Raw genomic sequence first — 27,027 nt, 5'->3', positions numbered from 1 at the left:
ACTACACCACACTCCTCCCAGCAAACATTCGCCGGCACCAACTGTCCGCTGCATTTAGTACTAGATCCGCTGTGTCTGGCTACAGCCCGATTTGAGGTCAGACTCTGATGTGTGAGGCTGCAGCAGGGGAGGCCACGCCACGGTGGATGCTGACCCTGGAGATGACATTTTAAACCCTTGCAAACCCTGCTTCTTTGCTAACGGAGAGGGAGGCCGGGGATGTGGCCTCTGGCGCTGCCTGTCATGATCCCACCGAATCTCCACCTCTTCTCTATGACAATTCTTCGTGTGGTTTGCATGCTGCTGACTTCCACTTCTGGCCAGCCACTAGCTCCCTCAGTGGTCACAAGCAACTCGCTTCAGCTCTCTGCCGTGACCTGCCCAGCCATACAACAGGGAGACCGTCCCCACCCTGACAAGGGGCTGCGGGGGTTAACCAGCTACTGCGAGGGCAGCAATCAAGAGATGGAAAGTGCTGGGTAGTTTTTAGGATTGTCTTTCCCTCAAGAGCCTCCCCCCTCCTGGCTCATTATCAGTGATCTCCTCCAGTCCCCAGGGGAGATGGCTCGAGAGAGCAGACAAACACTGGGCAGACTAATACCTCTTGGGGATTTGTCATCTTTTCTGCAGTGTCAGTGGCTTCATTTTTATGCCCTGTGAAGAAAATCACATCTCTCTGCACGAGGTGTTTGTTGGGAGCCCCGGTTTGAGACTGGAGGGTATAACCAGACTTTTCTGAGAGGCTGGGTCTAGTGGAGCACAGAGACCTGCCCCCCGAACCCTGCCACTTGGCTGAAGACAGGGCAGGAGGGTTTCAAATGGAGGACTCGCGTGGCAATGCACGCCCTGTTCTTTATGCCCAGTGCGTGGCTACAAAGGCGAGCCTCATCTCCAAACTCCCCTGGACACCCCCTTGGCCAGCTCTGCACAGTCAGCTGTAGCCCTGTGCAGAAGACAGGGCAGATCACCCAGAGAATGGAGAGCAGGAAAACACAGGCCATTACACAAATGCTGTCGGAGAAAGTATCAGTAACCCCAGGAGAGCTTAACCGGCTAAACATTCTCTGTTGATGCAAATCCCCAGTGCGGTCTCCACTCACGTGCAGGGCCCCTGCGCTGCTGAAATCTATGTCCAGTCCCATCTGGTCGCAGAACTCCATGAGGTCGTTCAGCATCTTGGTCTGGGGTGGGGGGTGACGGCGCAGCAGGGCCTGTTGGGGGAAGGAGCGGTAGATCTGATGGGCGACGGCCATGTTTGCCAGCAGCATAAATTCTTCCACCAGCCTAGAGCAAGGAGAGAGGCATCATGAGAGTTAAAGCAGGAAGCCCCTGGGGCCATGAAGTGCCAACCTTAATCAACAGCTTGTACTCAATGCTGGGAGCTAGTGCAGTGTGAGTGCATAGGAGAGTGGTTATTAGTAGCGGCTTAAGAGGAAGATTAGACCTGAGATACCAGCAAACCTCCCCAGATCCTCTCTCTCCAGCTGAGGTTCCTGTGGGCCATCCTAGTGGTGCAGACAAGCAGAAGCCAGCAATAAATGGACAGCTCAAATTACAATAAAATAATCCCGCTGCAGGTCATCGTATCTCCTGAAACATTGGACAAGAAAAGCAAATGCAGTGTGAGTGATAGCACGGAAGACAAACACAGATAGCTGTCTTCCTGAGCCAGAGGAAACACAGTGCCCCCCCCACCCCTACTTCATCTCCCACCCTGAGAACGACATGTGTGGTCAGCACAGCTGCATGAGTTTCAGGCGAATTTCCACGCTACGAATCTGCCTTAGCGTTCGCCTTACACAAATGCTGAGCGCACAGCTGGAAACGCAGACAGATGGCCAGGAAAGCAAAGTAGCTTTTCTAAGTGCAGGGCTGAATGTATGACAAAGACAGCACTGGGGCTATCCATGGCTTCTCCCCCATTACGAGCACGGAGACCAACCTAAGCCAGCCTGAACTCTCCTTGCTCCCACTGAAAACACAGACACTGGAGGAAAACCTCACGAGCAGCACACAGGACAAAATGTAAACTATAGCACTAACGATGATCCTAACGGGGTCATGGGCTATGCTCTTCTTGCTGCAGGACTGTGTCACAGGAGATGTGTTTAACAGGGCTTGGATAAACAGAGAAATGTGTTTAATTGGGCCTTCCACCATTTGCTCCACATAGTCGGTGGATTTCTCAAGTTGTGCTAACTGCCAACAATGATAATAGAGCTGTAAAAGCAACATCACACTCTCGGCACTGCATATGCATAGTGCCACTAATTATGCTGGCATCTGAGCGCAGCTCGTGCATGCCAAATGGCCACAGCAGAGCAATTTGGAGAAGTCCCTTGCGGTGGAGCCCAAGTGCCTTTGTGGCAGATTTGCAGGACTAGGCACAGGACTTTGTTGTGTTCTGTGACTTAGAAACCAACAATGGAGACCACTGGGGAGTTTTACCGTGTGTGCTACTGAGGTTAACGAGCGACATGTGGATCACACTACACTGTATTCCTGGGCTATCCTACAATAATAGCACATGCCCAGACTGATTGTATGGTCAACCAATTGCACTTGCGCAGAACCCAATAGAAAAAGGAAATCATTAAAAACAAACGAGAGGAGGAATAAGCAAATAGCTGTAATGAGCAAAGGGATGTAAATATCGGTTAACCGGTTCAACGATAAAAAAAAAAATCTTTAAACTGGTTAACTGAGGTTGCTCCGGCTGGCCTGGCGCGGCAAGGGCTGGGGTTCCTCCGGCGGGCCAGGTGGCAAGGATTGGGGTCCCACTGCAGCTGGGGTCCTGCTGGCCCAACCCGGCTGGGGCTGAGGTCCTGCTGGCGCGACAGGGGATGGGGTCCCTCCAGCTGAGTGGCCCGGTGCGTCAACAGTTAAGGTCCAGTTAACAGTAAGCCTCATGCTAACCGGTTACCCTTTTCCGTCCCTAAATCAGCAGTGAAAATGCTCATCTGTAATGGATCAGAACTCCTACCGGAACAGCGCTGTGGACTCTCCTTACAGAGCATGGAGCTAATAGGCCAACCCCCTGATTTCTGCACACACAGACAGCCTAAGGGACGCTATTCCCAAAGGGCTGACAGCTTCCCTACCAGACAGGGTAGAAAAGGACGCTGGGGTAAACAGGGAAAATGGACAGGGAGAGGGCCACCAATAAGCTACTAGCACTGAAAACAGCACATGCTAATGTTGGGCCAACCACCGTTTATTTAAGTTTCTAACATTTACCCACAAGCCCTGACAGGAGTGACACGTGCTGCAGGCGACGCGGTGGCCATCACAGAATGGAAGCTGGGTTCATTTAATACATACCCGTGACAATACACGTTAGAGAGGGAAGTTGGATAAGGTTAAAGCTGCTTTGGTGCAGTTCAACCACAAGATGGCAACATTGGTCCCTTTATGGCAGCTGGTACCAGCCGGCTGTTAGTCAGACTAAGGGGTAAAGCAGCATTGTGCAGGTAACCAGTTGTCCGTTCAATTGCTGTGTAAAACAGGCGTTTCTAAAGGGCAAACCAAACCACATGGGGATGGCAGGGTTCAAATAGCTCATCAGCGAAAGGAAAACATCACTGGTTTCTGTAAACACCATTCAAGATAGAATAACCACCTTGAGTCGACAAGCCTAGTTTTCAGTGGATCATTTGGGAAGCAGAAACACATTCTTGGCAGCCTGGTACACGTACTGTCATCAGTGCCCACACTTCGACAGCAAACTTCTCTTGTGACTGGGGGCGGAAAAGGTCATTACACCACCAATCCAGGCTAACTGAACCAGTCTGGCAAGTGCCAAGGCCAGTAAAATGTATCATGCCAGATTCTTTCCTTTTCTTTCGTGCATATCACATTGCAAAGGAAAGTCAGAGATTTATAGGAGTAGGTAGAGCCACACAGACATATGGGCAGATGTCACTGGGACACAGGTGTTGCTGCAACACATCAGGCCAATGGCCCCTCTAGTCCAGGAGCCTGTCTTGAAGTGTGATCAATATCAGGTCTTTCGGAACAAGGTGTAAAACTTTCCTAGACGACAAGGCAATAACATGCCCGAGGGGGAAATGTCTTCTGAATCCCAGGCAGATAGCAGTGCTTTACGTCCTGAGGCAGGAAGGATTACAGCCCTTATAATTCTCTATCCAAACTCGTGGGAATGCAGATTGTATTTTTATTGTTCACAAGAGTGTCTAAGCCTTAGCTCTTTGCCTCACTAATAACTCGGGGCTGCAAATTTCTCCAGTTCCTTAAGCTTTGTATTTTTAAAAGAATATTTTGTTTCATCGTTGTTGTTTTGGTTTTCTTGCCTTTTAATTTTACTGGGGGTTCTTTTGTTCTCATGAGTAAGGGTAACTGGAAGCATCTGACAGATGGCCTCAATACCAGTTGTTATTTTCTTTACCTCTATCATGTCCCCTTTGATTTGTCTTCTCTGTACACTAAATGTCAGATAATGCTTCCTTCTCTTCCTTCTTCTTGATTCTCTGCAAATGCACTTCAATCCAGATTTGCAAAACCTCATTCTGGGGGCCCATCTCTGTCCTGACCTGCTGCTCTAGTCCCAAGCTGATCAAAGAGAGGTGCCAAATCACTGGGTGGTTTGGGGATATGGATAGGAAGGACTTAAGATGGGACCGAGCCCTCCAAACTGCTTTCATCTGTGACATGGCAGGATGTGAACCCAGCTTTCCAGAGGTGAAAGGCTAGTGGATTAACTCACTGTGCCTAAAGCCCCTAGTTAGATGCTTTAGAAGAGAAGCTAACTAACTAAACCAGAGACTCCATAGAATGGTTCCCTGTCAACGCGTCCAGCCTCCTCCCAAAGGGGAGATGCAAGAAGGTTCAAGCGAGGCTGGGAGACCGACAGAAGAGTTCCCTTTTCTGTTGTATCTGGTTGCCGACTCCTATAGTTCTTTACAAGCATATTTGTTTCTTCTGAACAAGGAATCACAGGATCTCAGAGCTAGAACTTCAGCACCGGCAGCCCAGAACACATGAGCAATGCTACAAGAGACCAGGACGGTCACACAAAGGAGAGAACCCGCTTTGGTAAGGCGAGAGAGTTTATTTTCTCGTGTCCAAAGAGAAGTTAATACAGTCAGGATAAAATGTTAAAGAAAAGTGCCTTGACCCTACCCTATTACATATGGCAGTTTCTAGCCCCCAGTCTGGTCGGTTTCTATTAGCCGGGGTCAGTACAGATCCTGAACTGCTGCCACTGGTGTAGGAGCTAGGAGTGCGGGGGGTGCTGCAGCACCCCCAAGTTTTATGTGGCGCCCTGGCTGCCGGTCCCAGCCTTGGGCCCTTTACCTCTGTCCAGGTCCCCGCTGGAGACACGGCCCTGCTCCCGGCCCCAGCTCTGCCAGGGGTTGGGGGGTGAACAGGGCTAAGGGGGCTGGCTTTCAGCACCCCCAGTATTAAAAGTGTTCCAACACCACTAATTGCTGCATGAAGATGACCTGTGAAGGTTCTGGCCCCACTGAAGTCAATGTGGAGAAACTCCCATTGGCGTCACGAGAGCTAGAATTTTGTTCTTGACTGCTTGGACTGCGAGCGATTCCCCCCAACTACCATATCCCTAGGGTTGGAAGAGCCAGTCTGTCCAGTTAACCCTCCTACCTGCCAACCATTTTCCTTCTGAGTCAACATTTCTCCTTATTTTCAGCAGGGTGACACTTACGTGTCTTTGTCAGCTTCAACAAAACAGACTGAGTCACTGGAGTTCTGCAAGCGTGAAAGAGGAATTAACACTGAGATGCTGTCTCGGGATAGCTCAGAAATGCATCCGTTTTAAACTTCAGACTTGCCGGGAATTTAGTTGCCGAGGACAATGTGCACGGAGTGCCCGTCTCCAGAGGGAAGATCCCCAAATGGGCAGAAGGGAAAGGTCACATCTAGGCTAAGGTGAAGCATGAGAAATTCCTGCCCAGAAAGGGCTTGATGGACACCGAGGGAATGAGTCACGATTTCAAACGAAAGGACTCTTTCGCCCAGTGTTTGAGAGCTCACCCACTTCAGCAGAGGAACCAGGTCTGTGGCTCAGATCCCGCAGGACCCACATCTGGCTCGAACACGTTAATGCGTAAGACTCACTGCATACATGAAGGGCAGTGAAGTGTTTTCTTCTTTGGGATCTTATAAGGGAGGGAGATTGTGCATGGATGTTTCGAAATCTGTGTTGTTCACCTTTAAGGGGAGGAGCATGGGCAGTTACCCGGCATGGCTGGCTGGTTAAAAGCAGAAACCGACCTGGAGAGGTGAGGGCCTGTGGGCGTTGTCAGCACAGGCTGCCTTCCCACCTCCCCAGTTGTTATCCCCAGCCTCTAGGGCTGTAGAGCTGCAAACCAGGAAGTCCCCCCAGGCCCCTCAGCTGTAAAGAGCTGTTTTCGAATGGAGCTACCGCAGGCTGTAACTCCAGCTAACTTTGAGAGCGCAGGGCTTCAAGTCAGCAAATGCTATTTTGTGGTTCGGAAAAAAGAAATGGATCATAAGGCAGCCTGGAGCTGAAGTTTGGCTGGCAGCATCTGGAGGCCAGCGCCGAAGCCTGGCTCTGTCATTAACAGGAGCAGAGCACTGAAACTGCTAACTGTCGGCAGGTCAAACGACAAGAGGGATTTTTTTTTTCTTAAAACAGCCTCACTTGGAGTTTGGCTGGGTCCATCTGGCAGGCTGGAGCGAAAAGAAAAATATTTCATGGCTAAAAAAATGGAGACAGAGAGACTAGTCCATTTGAATTTGTACTGAATGAATCCCATGTGAAATGCTCTCCAACACCATCGGTACAGTTTCCTCTGGATCAGCTGAGCTATCCTTGGCTCCCAGATGCACAAAATCCCATAAACAATATGCTCTGAACTTTTGCCCTTTGTGCACTCATGCAAGGTTTCCATATCCCCCCCCCGCACAGAGAGGTGGGTCAGAGCAGGTGCTTGCCCTGGCCACAGGTTCTTACTGATAATGGCAATCCTGCTCTCTGCGCCTGCAGTACAGAGAGGTTTCCAAACCTGTGCATTGCAGCATTGAGAGAGAGAGAGAGAGAGAGAGGACAGCCTAAGAGCCCTGTAAGATGCAGAAGCATCTTCTGCAGGCCCTTTGGCCTGCAAACTCGGTTTTCTTATTAATTATGGGCTGGATGCAGGAGTCACAGCATGAAATTCCATGGCCTGCATTATGCAGGTGGTCAGACTGAGGGTAACAAGTGATTAAGCCACACAGTCAATGGGACTTAAGGCTCCCATGTCACTTTTGACCATGGACCTTAGGAGCTTTGGGAAGTGTTATCCTAGATGATCATAATGGTTCCTTCTGGCCTTAAAATACATGAAATATTGGATTCGCATCCCAGCTCTCAGCACAGTAAAGCTCAGGCAAGTAGAGTGTGGGTTTGGGCTGCCGTTTCCATGGCAGGACTGCTATCCAACCACCTTCTGATCTCGTAATCTATACTCTTCCTGCTTAGCTTCCCAAACGATATTAATAAACCAAAGGTTACTGCACTTACAATGTAGTTAGTGCAGGCACAAGCCAAACAGATTGATCACAGCAACACAATTCTCAGAGCAGTAGCCCGGGGTCCACATGTTACTGACCCACTGGTGCCTAAGCACAGTACCGTGAGGGTCATGAGACAGGATAAACTAAAGCAGCGGCTCTCAACCTTTCCAGATGACTGTACCCCTTTCAGGAGTCTGATTTGTCTTGTGTCCCCTGCAACTTTCACCTCACTTACAAACTACTTGCTTACAAAATCAGACATAAAAATACAAAAATGTCACAGCACACTATTACTGAAAAATTATTTATTTTCTTGTTTTTCCTATATAATTATAAAATAAATCCATTGGAATATAAATATTGTACTTACATTTCAGTGTAGAGTATATAGAGAGGTATAAACAAGTCATTGTCTGTATGAAATTTTAGTTTGTACTCACTTCACTAGTGCTTTTTATGTAGCACTTTGTAAAACTAGGCCGATCTCTAGATGAGTTGATGTATCCCCTGGAAGACATCTGCGTACCCCCAGAGGTACATGTACCCCTGCTTGAGAACCACTGAGTGAAAGCACGCCTATTCCTTTGTGCAAAAGCTTGTTTGACTTTCAGTCTAGTTATCTCAGTCTTCTTAGAGGAGAGGTGACCAAACAGGTATATTCCTAAAGTTAGTATATCCACACTGCTGATATATGGACACAAGGGGCCAAACCCCACACTGTGCATAGCCCTATCAGGATGGATCTTCCTTACCTCTGACAGACACCTCAGGGGTCAGTCTCTTCTTTATACTTTGGCAACACTTATCTAGCTTGTCATACCAATAAAGTCTCATTGAATTGAACAGAGTCCGTCAGGGTCTCACTTCACTTGAGACCTTGGGCTGGTCTAAGACTCATGGCTCTGTCACTAATGCTTCACCTGGTCAGCTGGGTATTCTATTAGTGCTGAAAGCATCCTCCCACTTTCCTTCTTTTTTCAGCAGGATGAAAAACCTCGGTCACAACATTAGACAGCATCTCAGAACAGAGCCCAATATGACCAGGTAATTCTTGCAAAGGTTACCAGCTTCACTTCATCTTGTAGCTGGTGGCCCTTGTTACAAATCCCATCAATTGGTTTCCATTCCGTCTCAAACCCAGGCTAAACTCCAGCCCCACCCTTCCACTTCTGACAGGAAAGAGAATCGTTTGCTGCTTAAATTCCTTCCCAAGCTTCCATCCACCCTGCAGACTGACCCGCTGTCTTGTTTCTCAATGCTGTAACCAACAAGCCTCTTTCCATACTTCCCTATCCAGCTGGTCCCCTCCACTCCACCTTTCCAACCTGCACTCGTGTTTCTGCTTCACGCATCATAGGTTTATGACTGGATCCAAACATGACTGAATGGTAGGGTGGGTCAGAACAACTAATATGGGGTCAGGTTTGGATTTCAATATAAACCAAACAATAATATCAAAACTCAGCACTAAGTCGCAAGGGAATTCTCTGTCTTGACAATTAATGCTCCCTTTTTTCTTGGACATTAAACCCCAAACACCACCATTCACTCTGGTGGCAGTCTGAGCTTCTGCGCTCCCTCCCCAAGAGCCGCTCCAGCATTAGATCACCTCTGTTCTTGCCTGCTAGAGGATACACAGAGATCTAAGTGGTAAGCTTCACAGGAGGAGCCATGCTTTTTTACCTGTCTGAAAGGGCCGGATGGCACTCTAGCACATGAATTGCTGATACCCTAGTCCCCTGGTAGTCTTATTGCAGAGCAATCCATTAACAAGTGAGGGTCTGAAGCTGCTCTGAGGAACCCTGACCACAAAGCTCCTTGGTACTAGTATTACTCTGTAGCCTACCAGTAGAAAGTTACCTTTATAAGGGGTCATTTTCCACAAAAGAATGTCACAATATTATACATGGACTTGTCTTCATATAGAAAGAAGCAGCAGCACCGATCACCTCTAGCGTCTGAAGATCAAGGAGTGTGGCAGAATTAATTGCCTGAAAAGTGCAGGACTCTACCGAGCAGAACTTCACTGCAGCCCATCCAGCATGCTTTCTTGAGAGAGTTAAGACCAACAGTCTACTCTAGTGGCCTAGATACAGGAGGATTTTTTTTTTTTAAATCAAGTAAGTTTGCTTTTAATTACTGTTCTTTCATGAAGTGAGGGAACTTAGAAGGTTTCAATAAAAAAGCAACATTAACTAACCCCAAGTCTCTTCAGAGTACCGCCAATGACAGAATCATGCTCTTTGGCTAGTAGCGGCTAAAAGGCTTGCAATGGCTTAATTCTTTTTCAGTCCAGCCTCCTGCAACAGGGGTGTAGTGTGTCTTAACAGAGAATGCTTTTCCCATCCAACCGCCAGGTGCACCTTTCCATACAGAGTCCAGAATTTCATTCCTGATTGAACAGTTATGAAAATTAAATCCCCTACTATTTAGAAATTGGATTTTGAAGTTATAGATGAGCCTTATATAGAACTTGCAGTGTTGGTGTGGGGCTGCCTTTGCCAAAGGGGGTTGCCAAAAGCCAAAACACACACTATTTTTTTTAAAGAAAGAAACCCAGAAGTGCTGGCGGGGCCTGGCTTGATGAAAGTAATTTGTGTTATTTTCATCGCCAGCAATAGCGTTGAACAAAGCAGAGCCGAATAATGGAATTACTCCACTTTCTGAGATTGCTCAATTAGCTCTTGGTTAAAACTGTTAACACTGAAACTTGATGAGAATAGCAGCTCCAAGGCACTTTCAGATTCAGATCTGACAAAGCCAGAATGGCTTCTCTCTCTAATGAATTCCCTTGCTCGGGCATAATGCCCTGTTTATGAGCTAGAGTACTGTCCCAGCAACAGCTGCCTAGAACATGGATGAGTGGAAGATTTTTCTGAATATGAATGTCATTTACTGGCCACTCTCACCCCTTTAGGCTGGAAATGCCACTACACCATTTTCCCACTTTAACCAAATTAAGTGCAGTACAGTGGAAAGCTGTTTAAGTCCTCGGTACTAAAGCCAGGCTATTGGAAGCATTCAGGAAGATTAGCAATTAATTGCTTACAGCCTAATGGGCTTGGGTTGCACACAGGGATTCAGAACTCTGAAAAACCTTAATCATTTGCCAACGGTTCTTGGCTGGTACTGGCACCCCTGCCCGTTGTATCATGGGGCTGGCTGAATTTGGGGGAGGGTCTTTAGGGAGGATATTAGAATATCGAAGAGTACGACTGCTAACAAAGAACACGACAGCCCCTCTGAGCTTTGCTGCAGGAATGGCAGCCTGCAGCTCATGGGACACAGTTCTAGCAGACCCAGGGTCACCCTCCTATTTAACAAGGAGCTGAAACGATTGGTCTCATCATCACATGCACCACCTTGATTCTAGCAGAAAGTAATCTGATCAAAACCAGAGAGTCCTGCAGAGTGGGCTTAGTCTCTGCAGGCTGGGCCTCTCTATTAAAGGTTAGTGTGACTGAAATCTGCGCCATCTCGTGGAAATTCACTACAACCCTGAGACTGTTAGCGAGATGCTGATGTGATGCTCAGTTGGGCAAAGTGTGGGCCTCCTGCAGTGCAGTGATCCGCTGCTTGAGGCCTAGCAAAGAACCCATGCATTAAGCCACCACGCTGAAATAAATGTTCTTAGTGTCCACTTCTGTAATCTGACATGGAAACACGAATTTGTTAGTACTCTGAGCAGAGGGGTATGTGTGTGTGTGTGGGGTGCACGTTTGGAAATACACTCTTTGTTCTTGGCTTCAGTGCTCACTGGAGTTTTCTCCCAAAAGCTTCTGCTGTCTTCTTCCAGTGTCCTGTATTTTAGCCACACAGATGAACAGCTGAAACACCATCAGGAGAACTCCCTGTCAGTACAAAGAACAAGGACAACTTTCCCTCATTCCTTTTCCATTCGTCTGTTAAATGTGAAACAGAACTCTAGAAGTGCCATTAACCCAGTGTCATTGTGCCTATCTTGCAGCAAGTAGCCTATACTCCCTCTTCGCTCACTACACCACATCCTACAGATGGTGCAATGGCTCGGGGTAGCTGCAGGCATTCAGTGTTGTTGCTGTCCAGTATTTCCTAGCTTCTCTCGGTGTCTCAGCAGAGACATGCCAGCATTTTTAAAGGTACGATCATTTTTGTTTTCTTAAACACAAGCCAAAATGTTCTTTGTATTTTTCCCAAGTGGTTTCATACATGGCTTCAGACTGTTTTGGGTAGCTATTGCAATGTGTTCTGCAGCACACCTTGGCTATTTTGTTTGGCATCCTAATGTTGTCCTTACAGATTTGTATCAGCTCTATTTTGCCCTCATAACAGACCAGTGTTTCAAGGAAGTTCCATTTCTTCAGAGGGAGTTCTGAAAGGAAAAGCCAGGGACCTGCTTTCTTTCCATAAGACCCTCAGTGAAGGGATGACTGCTGGCCCGCAGAACACAATGCTGTATTCAACTACACGGTATCACAACTAGGAACCATCACCCAGCGCATGTCTACCCACGGCTGGCCCATGTCAGCTGACTCGGCACTGGGCTCCGGCTGCAGGGCTACAAAATTCCAGTGCCGATGTCTAGGTTTGGACTGGAGCCTGGGCTCTGGGATCCCGTGAGGGAGAGGGTCCCAGATCCCAGGCTCCAGCCCAAGCCCAGATATCTACACTGCAATATTATAGCCCTGCAGCCCAATCTGTTATGGGCCAGCCTGGGTGTTTTATTGCAGTGCAGACATACTCTCAGACTGCAGATTCTCACTCGGGGGATGCTGTAGGATTGCTCTAGGGAGTTCTCTATTGAATGTGACAATAACAGACTTTTGAATTAAATCAAACACAAGACAAACTATTGCTACAGACATACGATAATGGTCTAATCTGAAGCTCAGACTAAGAGGAAAATGGAAGGGATTCCTGAAGAAACGTCGGCTGTTAGATAAGGAAGTGTTGTTTACTACTTCTCTTAACACAAGAACTAGGGTCACCAAATGAAATTAACAGGCAGCAGGTTTAAAACAAATAAAAAGTAGTATTTCGTCACACAACGCACAACTTGTGGAACTCCTTGCCAGAGGAGGTTGTGAAGGCCAAAACCATAACAGGGTTCAAAAAAGAACTAGATAAATTCATGGAGGATAGGCCCATCAGTGGCTATTAGCCAGGATGGTATCCCTAGCCTCTGTTTGCCAGAAGCTGGGAATGAGCAACAGGGGATGGATCAATTGATGATTACCTGTCTGTTCATTCCCTCTGGGGCAGGGCACCTGGCACTGGCCACTGTCGGAAGACAGGATTCTGGGCTAGATGGACCTTTGCTCTGACCCAGTAGGGTCGTTCTTATGTTAGCCTTGCTCTTGACATGACTGTCTCCCACCCCACACATCAGGCTGGCAGAGTCTGTTGGGAGGCCATATCGCCTGCTTAATTTAGGAAGCAGGAATGAAAGATGCTTTTCCTTAGCCTTGAAATTATGCAAGTGATTTATGGCTAAAAAATAAGAGAAAGTAAAGTCAAAGCCTGCTCCCCACATCCGCATGTGTTACATGGCTACCTACCACAAATGCCAAGACCCATTAAGGCAGAAGCAAAGGGCAGCACGATGGAAAGGTAAAGATGCTTTCTGTACATGTAATTAATTAGTCAGATCTTTTTCACATTCCCTGCAGCCTTCATTAACGTAACACTGAAGTGAAGGAATATTAACAATTCAGACAACACATTAATATTGACACGACACCAAAATGCAAATGTAAGTCCATTAGGTAAACAGCTGATCTTAAGACATCAAGACAGAAATAGCCTTCTGACATTTCCTAGCAGGAATATCCTGTGGAGTTACTATTCATTGCTTCGCTCTGCTAGAATGCCATGGTTCTTATAAGGAAGTGGACTCCAGGCCTCGTAGTAGCTCCTGAAAGGATGAGAGAAACTTGCATTTCCGTTAAAGCGTTTGCCTGTTTGATATGGAAAGTACCTTTCTAAAGCTGAGTCATGATCCAGAAAGATCAAAAGGGATTTTCAGGAAGGGATTTTTACAAGTTTCCTTTGCTGGCAAAGCATGGAGATAAAATCTGAAGTTCACAGCTTGTAAATGACAGGTTTCAGAGTAACAGCCGTCTTAGTCTGTATCCGCAAAAATAACAGGAGTACTTGTGGCACCTTAGAAACGAACCAATTTATTAGAGCATAAGCTTTCATGAGCTACAGCTCACTTCATCGGATGCACAGAATGGAACATATAGCAAGATATATATACATATATACATACAGATAAGTTGGAAGTTACCATACAAACTGTGAGATGCTAATTAGTTAAGATGAGCTATTACCAGCATTTGGGATCCTTTCAGAATCTGAGCCATGTTTTAAAATGCTTTAATCTGACACACATTTATGCAAGGGAAGAAACACACAGCTATCTCAAATGGATCTCAGAGATCTTCTAGCCCCAGTGGTACAAACAGAATATCTGGAAATTGGCCCTCTCATAGCATGCCCATCCATCAGTTTAGTGACACTACCATGTTGTCCCATCATCCATGTTCAGCTAAGCAGGCTTGTTCACATTTTGCACAGATTTTTCCCTTTGGGTTAAATCTTTCTGTTTAAGAGCTTATCTGGCACAAAAAGTCCAAGCGAGTGTTTCCACAGCTGGAGACAAACTGAGGGAAAAGAAGAAAAAAGAGAGGGAATGGATACCCGAGACAGGGGATGTATGCTCTGGGAGATGAGGAAGGATTGCTAAGACTGTCCATCTACCAATCTGGAATCACTCCTGGGACATACAAGCAGGAGACTGCAAGGGAGGGAAGAACATACAACAACTGAGTAACTGAAGAGCCAGAACTGTTAATTGTCAAAAAAAGAGTAAAGTTAAAAAGTCCAGCCTATGTGTTGAAGATGGAGGAAGGTCTGAAGAATCTGGCAGTCAAAGGCAGTAGCATCTGAGAAAGCCACAACCACCTTGTTATGTTTAGTAGAGTGAAACCTAGGTGATGAACCTTACACATCTTGTCAAACTAAGCCCTGTTTCTCTCTGCTGTTAAAGCTACTAGTGATCCGGTTGAATGGGCATGAATTTCCAAGGGAGGACTGATCTTACAACTGGAGAAGGATTTTTTTATGACTGCTTTGACCCACTTGTAGGTAGTGGATTTTGAAACTGTGTGTTTTTTGTTTTAAACATAACAAAGCCACAAAAAGTGTGTCCAATTCCCCAATTGGAGCTCTTGTAACTAGACAGCATTTGAGAACTTAGGAACAAGAGGCCAGTTAACATCAAGGAGTGAAGAGCAATCTTCTTCCGGCCAGGTGGTTTAGACCAGAAGGAGGAAAAGGAACTCTGGTCGGTATGGAAAGGGGGAATAACACTTTCACTGTGAACCGCAGAGTGGTTCTGAGAATAACTGTTGGGGAAGAGGGATAGAAAGAATTCTAAGCTTGCTGATTTAGGACGTCTACAACAGGAAAGAGACAGAAGGCAGAGGGAAATTTCCCCCACAGTCTCAAAGGAGGGGATGTCAACACTCTGAGCACCTGATTAAAAATTCCATTTCACCTGGGACTGATGACCAAAGGCCTGAGTCACTCGGATGCCTGAAGAAAGTGGGAACTGTTAGAATGAGAACAAAGGTCTATTAAATTCTGAGCTTTGGAGACCAAAACTTATAACAGAGATTGCTATTGAAACCTTCCAGCAGGAGCTCTACGATGGAGCCCCAGGGTAGGGCCTGAAGGGAAGACTTCTAGAGGGACACCAATGGAAGCAAATACCCATGATAGGTGAGCAATTTTGCTATAGGAAAATTTCTATGATCTGGGAAGGTAGCAGAAGATTTAGGGAATCATATCAGCCACCAGGATGGTGGTCACCTCATACAAACCCTGTCTGTGGGTAGGTTCCGTACTGGCACCCATCACTATAATATCTGAGCATCTACTAGGCTAACAGTTGTACATAGAGAAGCCCCTAGCAGGCTTCAGAGTCTTCAGCTCTTCTCCCTTATCTGGTTATGGGAAGTTCGGCTTGCGGTGGTTTTTGGGGAGGCTTTTTCCTTGGGCTTATGGCTGCACAGAAGTGGAACGCTGTAGATCACTGCTCACGGGGGATGGGTTTCAGTTGCAGCGTGGAGTGTGGGCAGGTTGAGGGGAACAGTTGTATCAATAAGTGGCAAGCAATCCAACTGGCTCCTGTCTTATTATTTTTGGTCTGAACTAATTTTGAAGCACAACACATGAACATGCTGGTTACCAAGATTTTCAGAGACATGGGAACATTGGGGGGAGGGAAGGGAGATATGAGGGCACAGGAGGCAGACTGGGGTTAAAGCAGATGGAGTAAGCATTGGCAAGAGGGGGGAAAGCAGGTAGTACGCTGGGGTTTATTTGTATAATGACTACTTAAATGCTCTGGATAATCTCGGGGCTTGGGCAGCCTTTCAGCATATTTAAATGACCCAAAAGGTTTCGTATCCAGTGCCTACAATCTTAAACTAAATAGTAAGTGGGAAAACCACGTTTCAATGCAAGGATTCAGGCATAGCCCTGAGTGAAAAACAATGGGTTTGCTGGGAAGCGTAGCAGCTTTGCTGAATGTCTGATCACCCAGGGAAATTCATTACAGAGATACTATGTTAGTGGTGATGCCACGGCGATGTTACATGTCATACTAAAGATAGGAAATTTAAAATTAGGGTTCCCCTCAGCAATAGTAACTCTACCAATTTGTATGGACTAAGAGGCCAGGTTGGGAATACTATCAGTTTAATGTGATCCATCCTCCATCTGTAAGACTTTATCCTACATTTGCATTACATGATAGGCCTTTTCCATCTGTAACGTAACTTCAGTGCTTTAACACCAAACCACGCCCATTTTTGTTTGGTAAATAGATAATACAGATGTTGGATTTATTATGCAGAGCCACGACCAGGCCTGCTCAGGCCTCAGAGTGTGTCGACAGTGTAATCAGAGGTGGGAGGGTGGCAAGTGTAGACACACTAGAGCTAGCTTTGATCTAGCTAGCTCCAATAACAATAGCAATGAAGTCATGGCAGGATTGACTAGCCACTTGGGTACATACCCAGGTCCCAGGTGGGCTTGTGCAGCCCATACTGCTGCAGCTTCACACCTCTAACTGCAGCGCGGACGTACTCTCTGAAACAGCCTGGCGTTAAAGGGTATCAATGTTGTTTCACCAGTAAGGAACCTGTCCACTGCAAGTCTGGAATATATCAAGGCTTAATGAGCACAGGGTCTTCTAAGCAGGTATGAAAATACCTTTGTTTAGGCAAATCGTTAGGGGAGAACAATCACACACACTGAGGTTCAAGCCCACGCAGACAGACAGACACCCAAACACTCAGCGGGAATAGGCTTGACAGCCAGGCATTCAGTGAAATACTTGCTCCTACAGAATGGGTAAGGTTCAGTTTTACTGACAGAGGTCATCCTTGACCACTCTTACTCCACTTTCTGAGAGAAGCCCGACAGCCAGGCAGAGAGACAGATAAATGAAGACATGAAGATGCTTGCTGCTTGCCGTTTCAGTGCAGCCATGGCACAGAAGCAGAAGCAGCTCTAGAGCACTTCTGGAAACTAGACAGAGCTCTGTCTCTAGAACCCAGAGATGAATACGATAGTCCTCGGGGTACTGGTACAGCCAGACAGCACTTTGCTCCACACCATGTAGTCCCATTGCCCACATTGCATAACAGGGGGCAAACCCCAAAGTGTGGCCAGGAAACAAACCTCATGCGCCATTAAGTATAGGTGATGAATGTCTCAACCCTTAGGTGCCACTGCAAGAAATCCAGCCTAGTTATTTATTATTTCCTTCCAGGAAGGGATCATAGAATCATAGAATATCAGGGTTGGAAGGGACCTCAGGAGGTCATCTAGTCCAACCCCCTGCTCAAAAGCAGGGCCAATCCCCAATTAAATCATCCCAGCCAGGGCTTTGTCAAGCCTGACCTTAAAAACTTCTAAGGAAGGAGATTCTACCACCTCCCTAGGTAACGCATTCCAGTGTTTCACCACCCTCCTAGTGAAAAAGTTTTTCCTAATATCCAACCTAAACCTCCCCCACTGCAACTTGAGACCATTACTCCTTGTCCTGTCCTCTTCTACCACTGAGAATAGTTTAGAACCATCCTCTCTGGAACCACCTCTCAGGTAGTTGAAAGCAGCTATCAAATCCCCCCTCATTCTTTTCTTCTGCAGACTAAACAATCCCAGTTCCCTCAGCCTCTCCTCATAAGTCATGTGTTCCAGACCCCTAATCATTTTTGTTGCCCTTCGCTGGACTCTCTCCAATTTATCCACATCCTTCTTGAAGTGTGGGGCCCAAAACTGGACACAGTACTCCAGATGAGGCCTCACCAATGTCGAATAGAGGGGGACGATCACGTCCCTCGATCTGCTTGCTATGCCCCTACTTATACATCCCAAAATGCCATTGGCCTTCTTGGCAACAAGGGCACACTGCTGACTCATATCCAGCTTCTCATCCACTGTCACCCCTAGGTCCTTTTCCGCAGAACTGCTGCCTAGCCATTCGGTCCCTAGTCTGTAGCTGTGCATTGGGTTCTTCCGTCCTAAGTGCAGGACCCTGCACTTATCCTTATTGAACCTCATCAGATTTCTTTTGGCCCAATCCTCCAATTTGTCTAGGTCCCTCTGTATCCTATCCCTGCCCTACAGCGTATCTACCACTCCTTCCAGTTTAGTATCATCTGCAAATTTGCTGAGAGTGCAATCCACACCATCCTCCAGCTCATTTATGAAGATATTGAACAAAACCGGCCCCAGGACCGACCCCTGGGGCACTCCACTTGACACCGGCTGCCAACTAGACATGGAGCCATTGATCACTACCCGTTGAGCCCGACAATCTAGCCAACTTTCTACCCACCTTATAGTGCATTCATCCAGCCCGTACTTCTTTAACTTGCTGACAAGAATACTGTGGGAGACCATGTCAAAAGCTTTGCTAAAGTCAAGAAACAATACATCCACTGCTTTCCCTTCATCCACAGAACCAGTAATCTCATCATAGAAGGCGATTAGATTAGATCAATCAAAGCTAGGTTTACCGAGGCCTTCTGAAAACTGACGCACTGGATCCGAGTGCTCTAGTGGAACCAAGGGAGGCTTGGGAAAGCAAAGGATGGGAATCCCCTCCGTGTTTCTACTACCCATGCTGGATGCTACCAAATGCACTACCCGTGGAGGAATCACTTCAGAACTGGACCTGAAAAGTCACCTTCCTGGCTTGGAACCGGGAGTTAGTTACAATGGAGGTCAGTAGCCCGGAGCCCAATAACGTACTAATATAATTCCCTCATTTGAGAGGTCAGACCCACTGCACCATCAGCATATTTATGTTGTTGGATCCAAGGAATATCAGAGCAGGTGTTATGGCCAGTCATATACAGAGCTAAATCCAAACAGGACTTGCAGCCTTGCAGAATCTTGGCAATGCACTTTTTCACCCCTGAAGAAGAGAATTCCACGTATCTCTTTTCACCGCTGCATTCAAGAATTACAAAGAGGCTCTGAAGCCAGTAGGTTGCTCTTTCTGGAGATCTGGCACCGGCCACTTATGGCCTACAGAGGCACTGTAATAGTGAAATCTCTGATTCTGTGAGATCTTAGAATTGATAGAACTGAGGTGGATATTGTACCCTCACATCCCAAGGTGTCAGTTCTAGTCTGTCAGGTCCTCGGCAGCTGGATTCTCATAAACCCGATTCTGGGTGACTGAATTTCTGCTAGACAGCTTACGCTTTAGCTCTGGCCATCATCCTGGATCAAATCAGAAGCTTGTAACGTGTTTACCCTTTTCTGTGTCGTGAGGACCTCTACATGAAGTCTGCTGGCTCATAGCATTATTTTGGGCACAGAATCAGTAAAGCAAGTGGTTTTGCAAAGATCATCATGTGGCAACTGTGGTACTGGACTCTAATGACCTGGGCAGATCTGGGGTTTCAGTTGTACAGAACCACAACATAAGTGACTCTCTGCAGTCAAAGGTGGTACCCATGCAATCATGCTTGGCAGTCCTTCATATTTGGCTGCTGAATCCAGAGTCAGCCTCTGGTCCTGGATCCATGTTTGGCTGCCAGATCCAGGTGTAGGGTGGATTCCTGGCTCTGGCTCCGGTTCCATACTTGTCAGCCTGAGTTCCATACTCAGCTGTCAGATCTATATTTCCATGCATGCTAGTTCCAAGTCTTTCCCTTGCTGTGGCCCCTGGTTCCAGATCTTGCAGCCACACTTGCCTGCAGGATCCAGGTTTTCAGGATCTGGATCCTTCAGAAGTCAGATCCAATGGCCAGAGAACCACTTTACACACATAGCCAGGCTCAATCTGGACAGATCCAGGAACCTTAATGGTGACTGGATCCTCAAGGTGATGCTGAACTTACAGACTGCCAGACTTAAATCAGCCAGACCTGAGGAGCCTCCCATATCAGTCGCGGGGGTGTGAGGTAGCCTTCTCCCTTCAGTGGGTCCAGACAAAGCCTGTGGCGGATGGCTCTCTTCTTTCCTTTGTTAATATCCTGACTGACTGACACACCAACGGTAAACAAAACGTACCCCAAAAAGGACAGGAAAAAAGAGAAAATATGGTGAGGTGAATGTCAAGGGCACTGTGGGAAGTTAGAAGGACTGAACAGAGGCTGGAGCTGTTCCCCCTTTTATGCTCTGGGAACTCTCCAGGATGGAAGGAGGAGCGAGCGGCCCCAGCGGACACTGCTTTCCAGAAAGAAAAGGAGTACTTGTGGCACCTTAGAGACTAACCAATTTATTTGACCATAAGCTTTCATTAGCTACAGCTCACAAGGTGACGGAAGCTCGCAGTGCAGGCACCTGGATCTCACCAGCTGGAATAGACAAGAGGCCACTCAAAGAAGAACTTTTAAAAAAAAAAATCTGTATTTGTCACGTCTCCTGGAGCCCGATACAAGCAGATTTGCAGTAAATTTCATCTCCATAACTGTGACCTTTCCAGCAATGAAAAATCTCAATGCAAACTCAACACCCTAACTAACCACCCAAAACCCCGTACATATGTCTGTGTGGTGGGTTCTGACTGCCAGGAGAGGTCACCTTTGAATTTCCTGACCTTGATAGACTAGCAGCTTCTTGCATTTGAAACAGTTTTAAAATGTCACTGTGCATAGGGCAGAATAGGTCCTCATTCAAGAACTATACAGGAGTGTCATTTCAGTGCCCATGGGCTTTTCATGGTCCCAGCGAGGGTTTGGCAGCTCAGGTAGGGATTTGTGTGCTTCTGCAAATTGGCCAAATCTGTGAGGTCTGCAGAACTGGGAAGGAAATCCGATAAGGGTGAGTGCCCAGAAGCTGACTTGTACTGCCCGATTCCAGTGCACAACCTGCACTAGGGAACTTCCATTGTGTGGCACTGGGATCCATACCAACAGCTGGTGCACGGCACTCTAGTGTGCTGTATTTTGCACCCCAGCTCACTGTGCACTAACTTGCCATCCAAACAATCCCTAAGTGACACATGGGTACCTCTGCTTCCAGACCCAGCAACGTCGCTGTGCTGAGGTGTGTGAAAGTAAAGAGGACATTAAAATAATTACTTGACCTTTGAGTATCACCAAGATTCAATGCAAGTTAGCAGTGATTTGTTGGAATTACTTTATCTGAACTAGGTAACCCACCCACAGGAGTTATAATCGCTGTTGCTATTTCTCATGTTTAGTGTGCTAACTTCTTGTCTTCAGGATGAACACACAGAGCTTGTTAATTCTAATGGGAATGCTAGTGCCCTCATATCCAAAGGAAGGGTCACTGCTAGAAGTTGTTCGTTTGACCTTGCATTGTAATGCATTGAATTCTATTAGGAGGGGCATACGTTTGGAATGGATGCAGCCAAGAAAATAAACAAAGTTTAGTTGAATGTCAAGGGATTAAAAAAATGCAGGTCGTTCTGAGTGCAACACAACTGCATTACAATAATCCTGTTTTCAGCTCTGGAGAAGCTGCTCTATGATTGTTGATTAGTACTGGGATCTGGTCTCCCTTCCACCCCAGCTATGACAGATACAGTAACTGATCTTGAATGGCTGGGACTACAGAATTGGAGCTGGAAATGGACAGGAAAAGAGTCAAATCATTTACCTGTTGCTTTGACCATATGTTTTCTATTTCCAGGCTTTTCCCCATAATCAGTTGTTTGTTTATTTAGAGCTGGTCAGAAAATTTCCACCAAGAGTTTTAATAGCAAGAAAAGAGAATTTTTTTTTACAGCATGTCATTGTTCTCAATTTCCAATGAGCTGCAGAACAAGGTATCAGGCTAATGCCTGTTAACGATCATATCAATACATTCCAGACAATGGCTCCAAATGAGGAGCTCCACCGCCACCACACAGGTCCAACCAGTTAGGGGCAGGTCTCTATCCTGTCTCAGGAAGCAACTGCTCTCTTAGGAGCGAGCTTAGTAGAGCTTTCAGAGATTAAGAGCTAATACACAGGGAGAGCCCTCTCACTGGAGTAACTTAATTTGTACTTAGTAGACCCTTTCTATATGCTGCATTAAACACTGATACAGTAACTGATCTATAAAACTGAACTCTTGCATTCAAAGCACGACAACATGACCTGATACCCGTTCAGTTAATAGATCTCTCACATATGCAGGCTATATACACAGAGGGGAAACCTAAAGGATACAGACATTACTTTTCCTTACTTTGCAGCTATTAGAAAGAAATGTCTACAGTAACACTATTCTCATCATCTCATTATGAAATATATTCTATCTGGCCATGCTGCTCAGCAGATATGCAGCTTGAAAGTATTAACATGTTGTTTAGAGAGATGGGAACACAGAATTAATTGACTATACAGAAACTTCCCTACAGAGATCTCTTCTTGAAAGGAACGTCTTCACACACTGACATGTTGCATTGCTTTGTTCCAAACTATTAATGTTTATTATAAAAAATACCCACGTTAACACAGACTTCTCTGTGTAAAAGGCTACGTTCTCGGGTGCTAACACTCAGCATTTCAGTCTATGCTGTGTAAATCCATGCTTCTGTATTGGAAACTCATTGGTTATTGTCATTTGCTGGTACAGTCCCAAAGCGAATCCTTCCCATACACACCTTGAGTACATCTGTGCACCCTGCACTCGCACATGTGTGCATACAAAGGATGGGTTGGAGGATTTACTGTGGTCGCTGTCTCCTAATGTTTAATACCGTAAAGACATGACATCTTGCTTGCAGCAAGATGTTTTCCCAGTGTTACAGAATAACTCTGCACAGTTGCACAACTCTGACACATGTGGCTAGCTTGCAGCTCACAAGTATTCTTAAAATTACTCACTTCCACGCATTGTAAGACAACCAGACATGGCCAGAAAACAGAATCAGAGTGCAACAAAAGCTCTTTTGGACAATTCCAAATATAGGCACCTCATCGACCATGCAAAAAGGAACCCTATCTCAAGTGAGATGTCCAAGTTCCACGTGAGATTAGCGTATTTCGCAGCTGGCAGTTTCAGCCTTGAAAAACTTATCCAATAAAACGAAGAAAAGAAAAGCTTGAGGGGATTTAGACATGCAAATTCTCATGGGCTTTGACAGGCTGCGTCTAGGCGGTGGTGGGGTTCAGCCCTCAGTAACTATCAACCTCTGACTGGTTTAACATCCAGCTATAGGCCAGAGAGGAAAGTGCTCCGAGAGCAGCTATCATTTTGAAAGAGTGCTTGTATTGCAAACAAAGGGAAAGGATAGGAGGTGGTTCCCATCAGACATCCTTGAAGCCTTTATCTTTCTTACATAAGGCTGGGAGGGTACTTCCTATTGTTTAGACAAATGAGGTCACCACAAAGCATCTCTTGTATCCCTGAAATACATAGGTAGAATGAAAAACTACATTAGTCAACTAATGACCAACAGTAACTACAATACAATAAATATACCAAGTGAGTTTGATACTCTTGTGCCTCGTTGGCTACTTGAGCTGGCTGGAACTATTTGTTATGAACAAACTGTTCTGTGAATTTAGCTTGTTTGGCTCCCCTATCTGTGAATCAATGAAGGTTTTCCTGAAATTGTCTTTGATTTGTAATTGTCCAAAGAACATTTTTATAGCAAACATATTTCAGCCCTGAGGCTTGTATGTAAACTGCAGTTCTGAGGTCTGGAAGCCAGTGTTTGATGGTGTGTGACTGGCCACGCAAGTCAAGTCACATCATATGGTTTCAGTTCCCTTACTGGGAGAACCTAGCTGTTCCGAACAGCATTAGTCCCTGAGGAAATCACTGCGGAGCTGAATCTCAGTGAGAAGATGGGGAGCACTTTAGGACAAAGTCAGTAAATAAGGCTTGTATGACTAAAAAATTTCACCTTGGTTGGTCTGGTCACAGTCACACTGAGTGACTGGGTGGCGTGTACACAGCAATGGTCTGTTGCCGGCAGCCATATATGGCTCAATTAATTGCCTGAGTCCTAAGGCTGTGAGTCGAGGTTTGGGAGAGCTGCTGTTTATTTTTCCATCTCACACACAATACCTGCAAAATGCCAAGTGCCTGGACTGAATCTCCTGGTTTTTACTTGATGTCATAACTGCAAAGGATGCATTCACACCCCTTTATCTATCTTGTACAGCTGCAATAGAGACAGCCAAGTCTCTGGCCTAGGATTTGGGGAAAGCTGTGTTAACTGTCCGACCCAAGGACATCCGAACAGATTTCATGCATTTGCCAAGTGGATGGACTCTTTTATTTTTTTTTTTAAACTTATTGTGATCCCTCCTCCTTCTGCCTCAAAACCTTCCGTCTTTCTCCGACCATCCAACATCCAAATGGAGATGCTTTAATATCCACACGGCCTTACAATGGCCCATGTTTTAGGTTGACTCTTATGTTGCAGAATAATATCACAGATTTCCTTCACAAATTCCCCAATGTTACAACATAACATTGTTGTCTAACAAAATACTCTGCAACAGATAGTACATGATGTGGCATTAACATGAGCCTCTTTTGTATACAGGGCTTGCTCGGTTTTAAATAAAATCTGTCTCTTCTCAGAGTAACAGAAGCAGGAGATGAGCAATTATGTTGTCTGGTTAATGATGTTTTCGTACTGGCCAATTTAACAGCTAATCTTTGTAAAACTCTGGGCCAGTCCCTACGCAGTTGTATTTGCATATTTTAGTCAAGTCTCGCTATTAAATCATACTTTGCATCAACAGCTTAGCTGTCAAGTATAAACAGTGACTCGCTCCAGCATTATGCAAATGAAGCCCACGGATAAACACGCACAATGCTCTGGCACGCTGCCCATTACGAAGGCAATGGCTCATGCTTATTTGAGTTCTAGGGAGGTTTATACCACCACAGATCCTGGCACAAGTGCCCTTTGTCTCCGACTACTTCGCGGAGCTGTGTGGAATGCCCAAGAACTGTGTTCTCAGGGCTTGCGTTCATGTTCTATAGTAGGGTTGCGTTGTGAAAGGCCAACTGGTACACCCTCACCCCCTCCTCCGCCTTTCATTACCAGAGCCTTTTCGATGTAGTCTTCGAATAGCTGAGACCTCCAGGGATCATGGGCACTTTCCTCCACTACAAATGTCTTCTCTCCTCCACCATTTGCCTCGCAAAACAACTTTACTTTTCAACCCTCATTGCATGTGTCTACACTACCAAAAATTGCACCCTTTTTCAGCAACAGTGCCGCTGCTCAGAGGTGGTTTTCAAGACACAACGGTAAAGACACCCCAGGTTGGTTTTCACTAATGCTTTCACTACTGACAGCAACCATTCAGCTGCACTGCTGCTGAAACACTAGTACTAATTTTCCCAGAGTAGACAAGGCCACAACTACAACCGACCACCTCTGCCACCTTTAATTCCTTTCTTCAGCCCTCTTTGCCTCCCCCCCACCCCCCAAATCCTACCATCAAATACAGTTTTATTTAAATGATACAGATCAGATGGAATTTTGATGTATTAAGGGTGAGTTTTTGCCATGCTGGTTCTTCTTCTGCATGAGCGCAATCTGCAGTATATAATGCACTGCACATGGCTTTCATGCAAGAAATTTAGGAAGGTTCTTCCCTTTAACATGGAAGAGAAGGAAAGGGGAGACTCTCAGGTTGGAACCAGCTCATGGTGTGCAGTCAGAGCAACCTTGACTCAATCTCTTTGGCTAATCTTTGTGGGATGCGGCTGACTTGATGCAGACAATTGAGAGAGACCTTTTGCCTGTGTGTGAGACTGTGAAGAAACAGGAAGCATCCATGCAGGGTGAAGCATCCATTAATGAAATGCCTTGTCCAATAAACAGCCCTGCAGGTCACCCTATACACTACAGCGTACCAGACACCCAGCATGCCCACAGGGGGAGAGACACACAGACAGTCAGAACGAACTTTAAAATACCCAAAGTGCAAACGACTGAAGTGGATGCTGCTCCTGAACACTACACCATGATGCAGGTCCCCTGCCATTCGCACCCCAGGAGACCGTAGGTATCAGCTGACTGTAAGACTGGGGGAGATGCTCTACTGAATAAGTCAGCTAGCTGAGCCGTCATTCTATCAGTCTGAGGGACTCCATAATAAAATGTATTAACTTTTAAAAAGAAAACTTATGGATGTCTGAAGATAGTAAGTAACAGATGAGCGGGAAGGACAGAGAGTAAGGCAAGTGAACCAATGGCTGGTGAAGGTTCAGCACAGGGAAGAGTTCAGACTAGGTCGACTCATAGTACTAGTTCCAAGACAGCGGTTCTCAAACTTTAGCAACCTGAGGACCCCCATTTTGATTTTAAAATTTTCACGGACCCCCAAGTCCCCCACTCAGCCCCAGGCCCTGCCCCCACTCCACCCCTTTCCCCAAGGCCCCAGCCCCACCCCACCTCTTCCTGCCCCAGTTCCACCCCGCCCCTCTTCCCGCCTCTTTCTGTCCCCTCCCCCGAGCACACCCTGTACCCACTCGTCCCCCTCCCTCCCAGCACCTCCTGCACGCTGCTGAACAGCTGTTCCCCGGTGTGCAGTAGGCGCTGGGGGGAAGGGGGGGGCGTTGATCAGTGGGCCCCACAGACCCCCTGGACTACCCTCGTGGACCCCCTGGGGCCTGCAGACTCCAGTTTGAGAAACACTGTTCTAAGATTCATATGATCCCAAATCAGCGCAAAACATTACAGCAGATGAATGCTGCAAGCTGCACTTTGAACCAAAACTAGCACCGTGAGTATCGGAGACCAAACTATGCCTGGTAGTGTAATCACATTCAAAGGCAAGAGAGCTAAACACACTTGTTGATTTGATAATTAAGGCTGAGCTGGTGTAGAAGTGATAGCACTTGGTTCTCCTCCATCACCAGACTGGACTTCTACATAGAGTGCTTCCGCCGACGTGCACGGGCTGAAATTGTGGAAAAGCAGCATCACTTGCCCCATAACCTCAGCCATGCGGAACGCAATGCCATCCACAGCCTCAGAAACAACTCTGACATCATAATCAAAAAGGCTGACAAAGGAGGTGCTGTTGTCAT

General features: G+C 46.4%; 1 protein-coding gene across 3 annotated transcripts in view; it reads right to left on the bottom strand.

The window, feature by feature from the left end:
- DIS3L2 (DIS3 like 3'-5' exoribonuclease 2) overlaps nucleotides 1–27,027 on the bottom strand; it is a 282,912-nt gene that overhangs the window by 26,286 nt on the left and 229,599 nt on the right. For all 3 annotated transcript variants that reach the window (XM_048863668.2, XM_048863662.2, XM_048863667.2), the window contains one exon: nucleotides 1,101–1,284. In XM_048863668.2, coding sequence (XP_048719625.2) covers nucleotides 1,101–1,284 — 184 coding nt within the window. The remainder of the gene's footprint in view (nucleotides 1–1,100; nucleotides 1,285–27,027) is intronic.

Source organism: Caretta caretta, chromosome 9 (assembly GCF_965140235.1).
Source record: "Caretta caretta isolate rCarCar2 chromosome 9, rCarCar1.hap1, whole genome shotgun sequence".
Classification (NCBI taxonomy): Eukaryota; Metazoa; Chordata; order Testudines; family Cheloniidae; genus Caretta; species Caretta caretta.
This window is presented reverse-complemented; position numbering and strand designations above follow the sequence as displayed.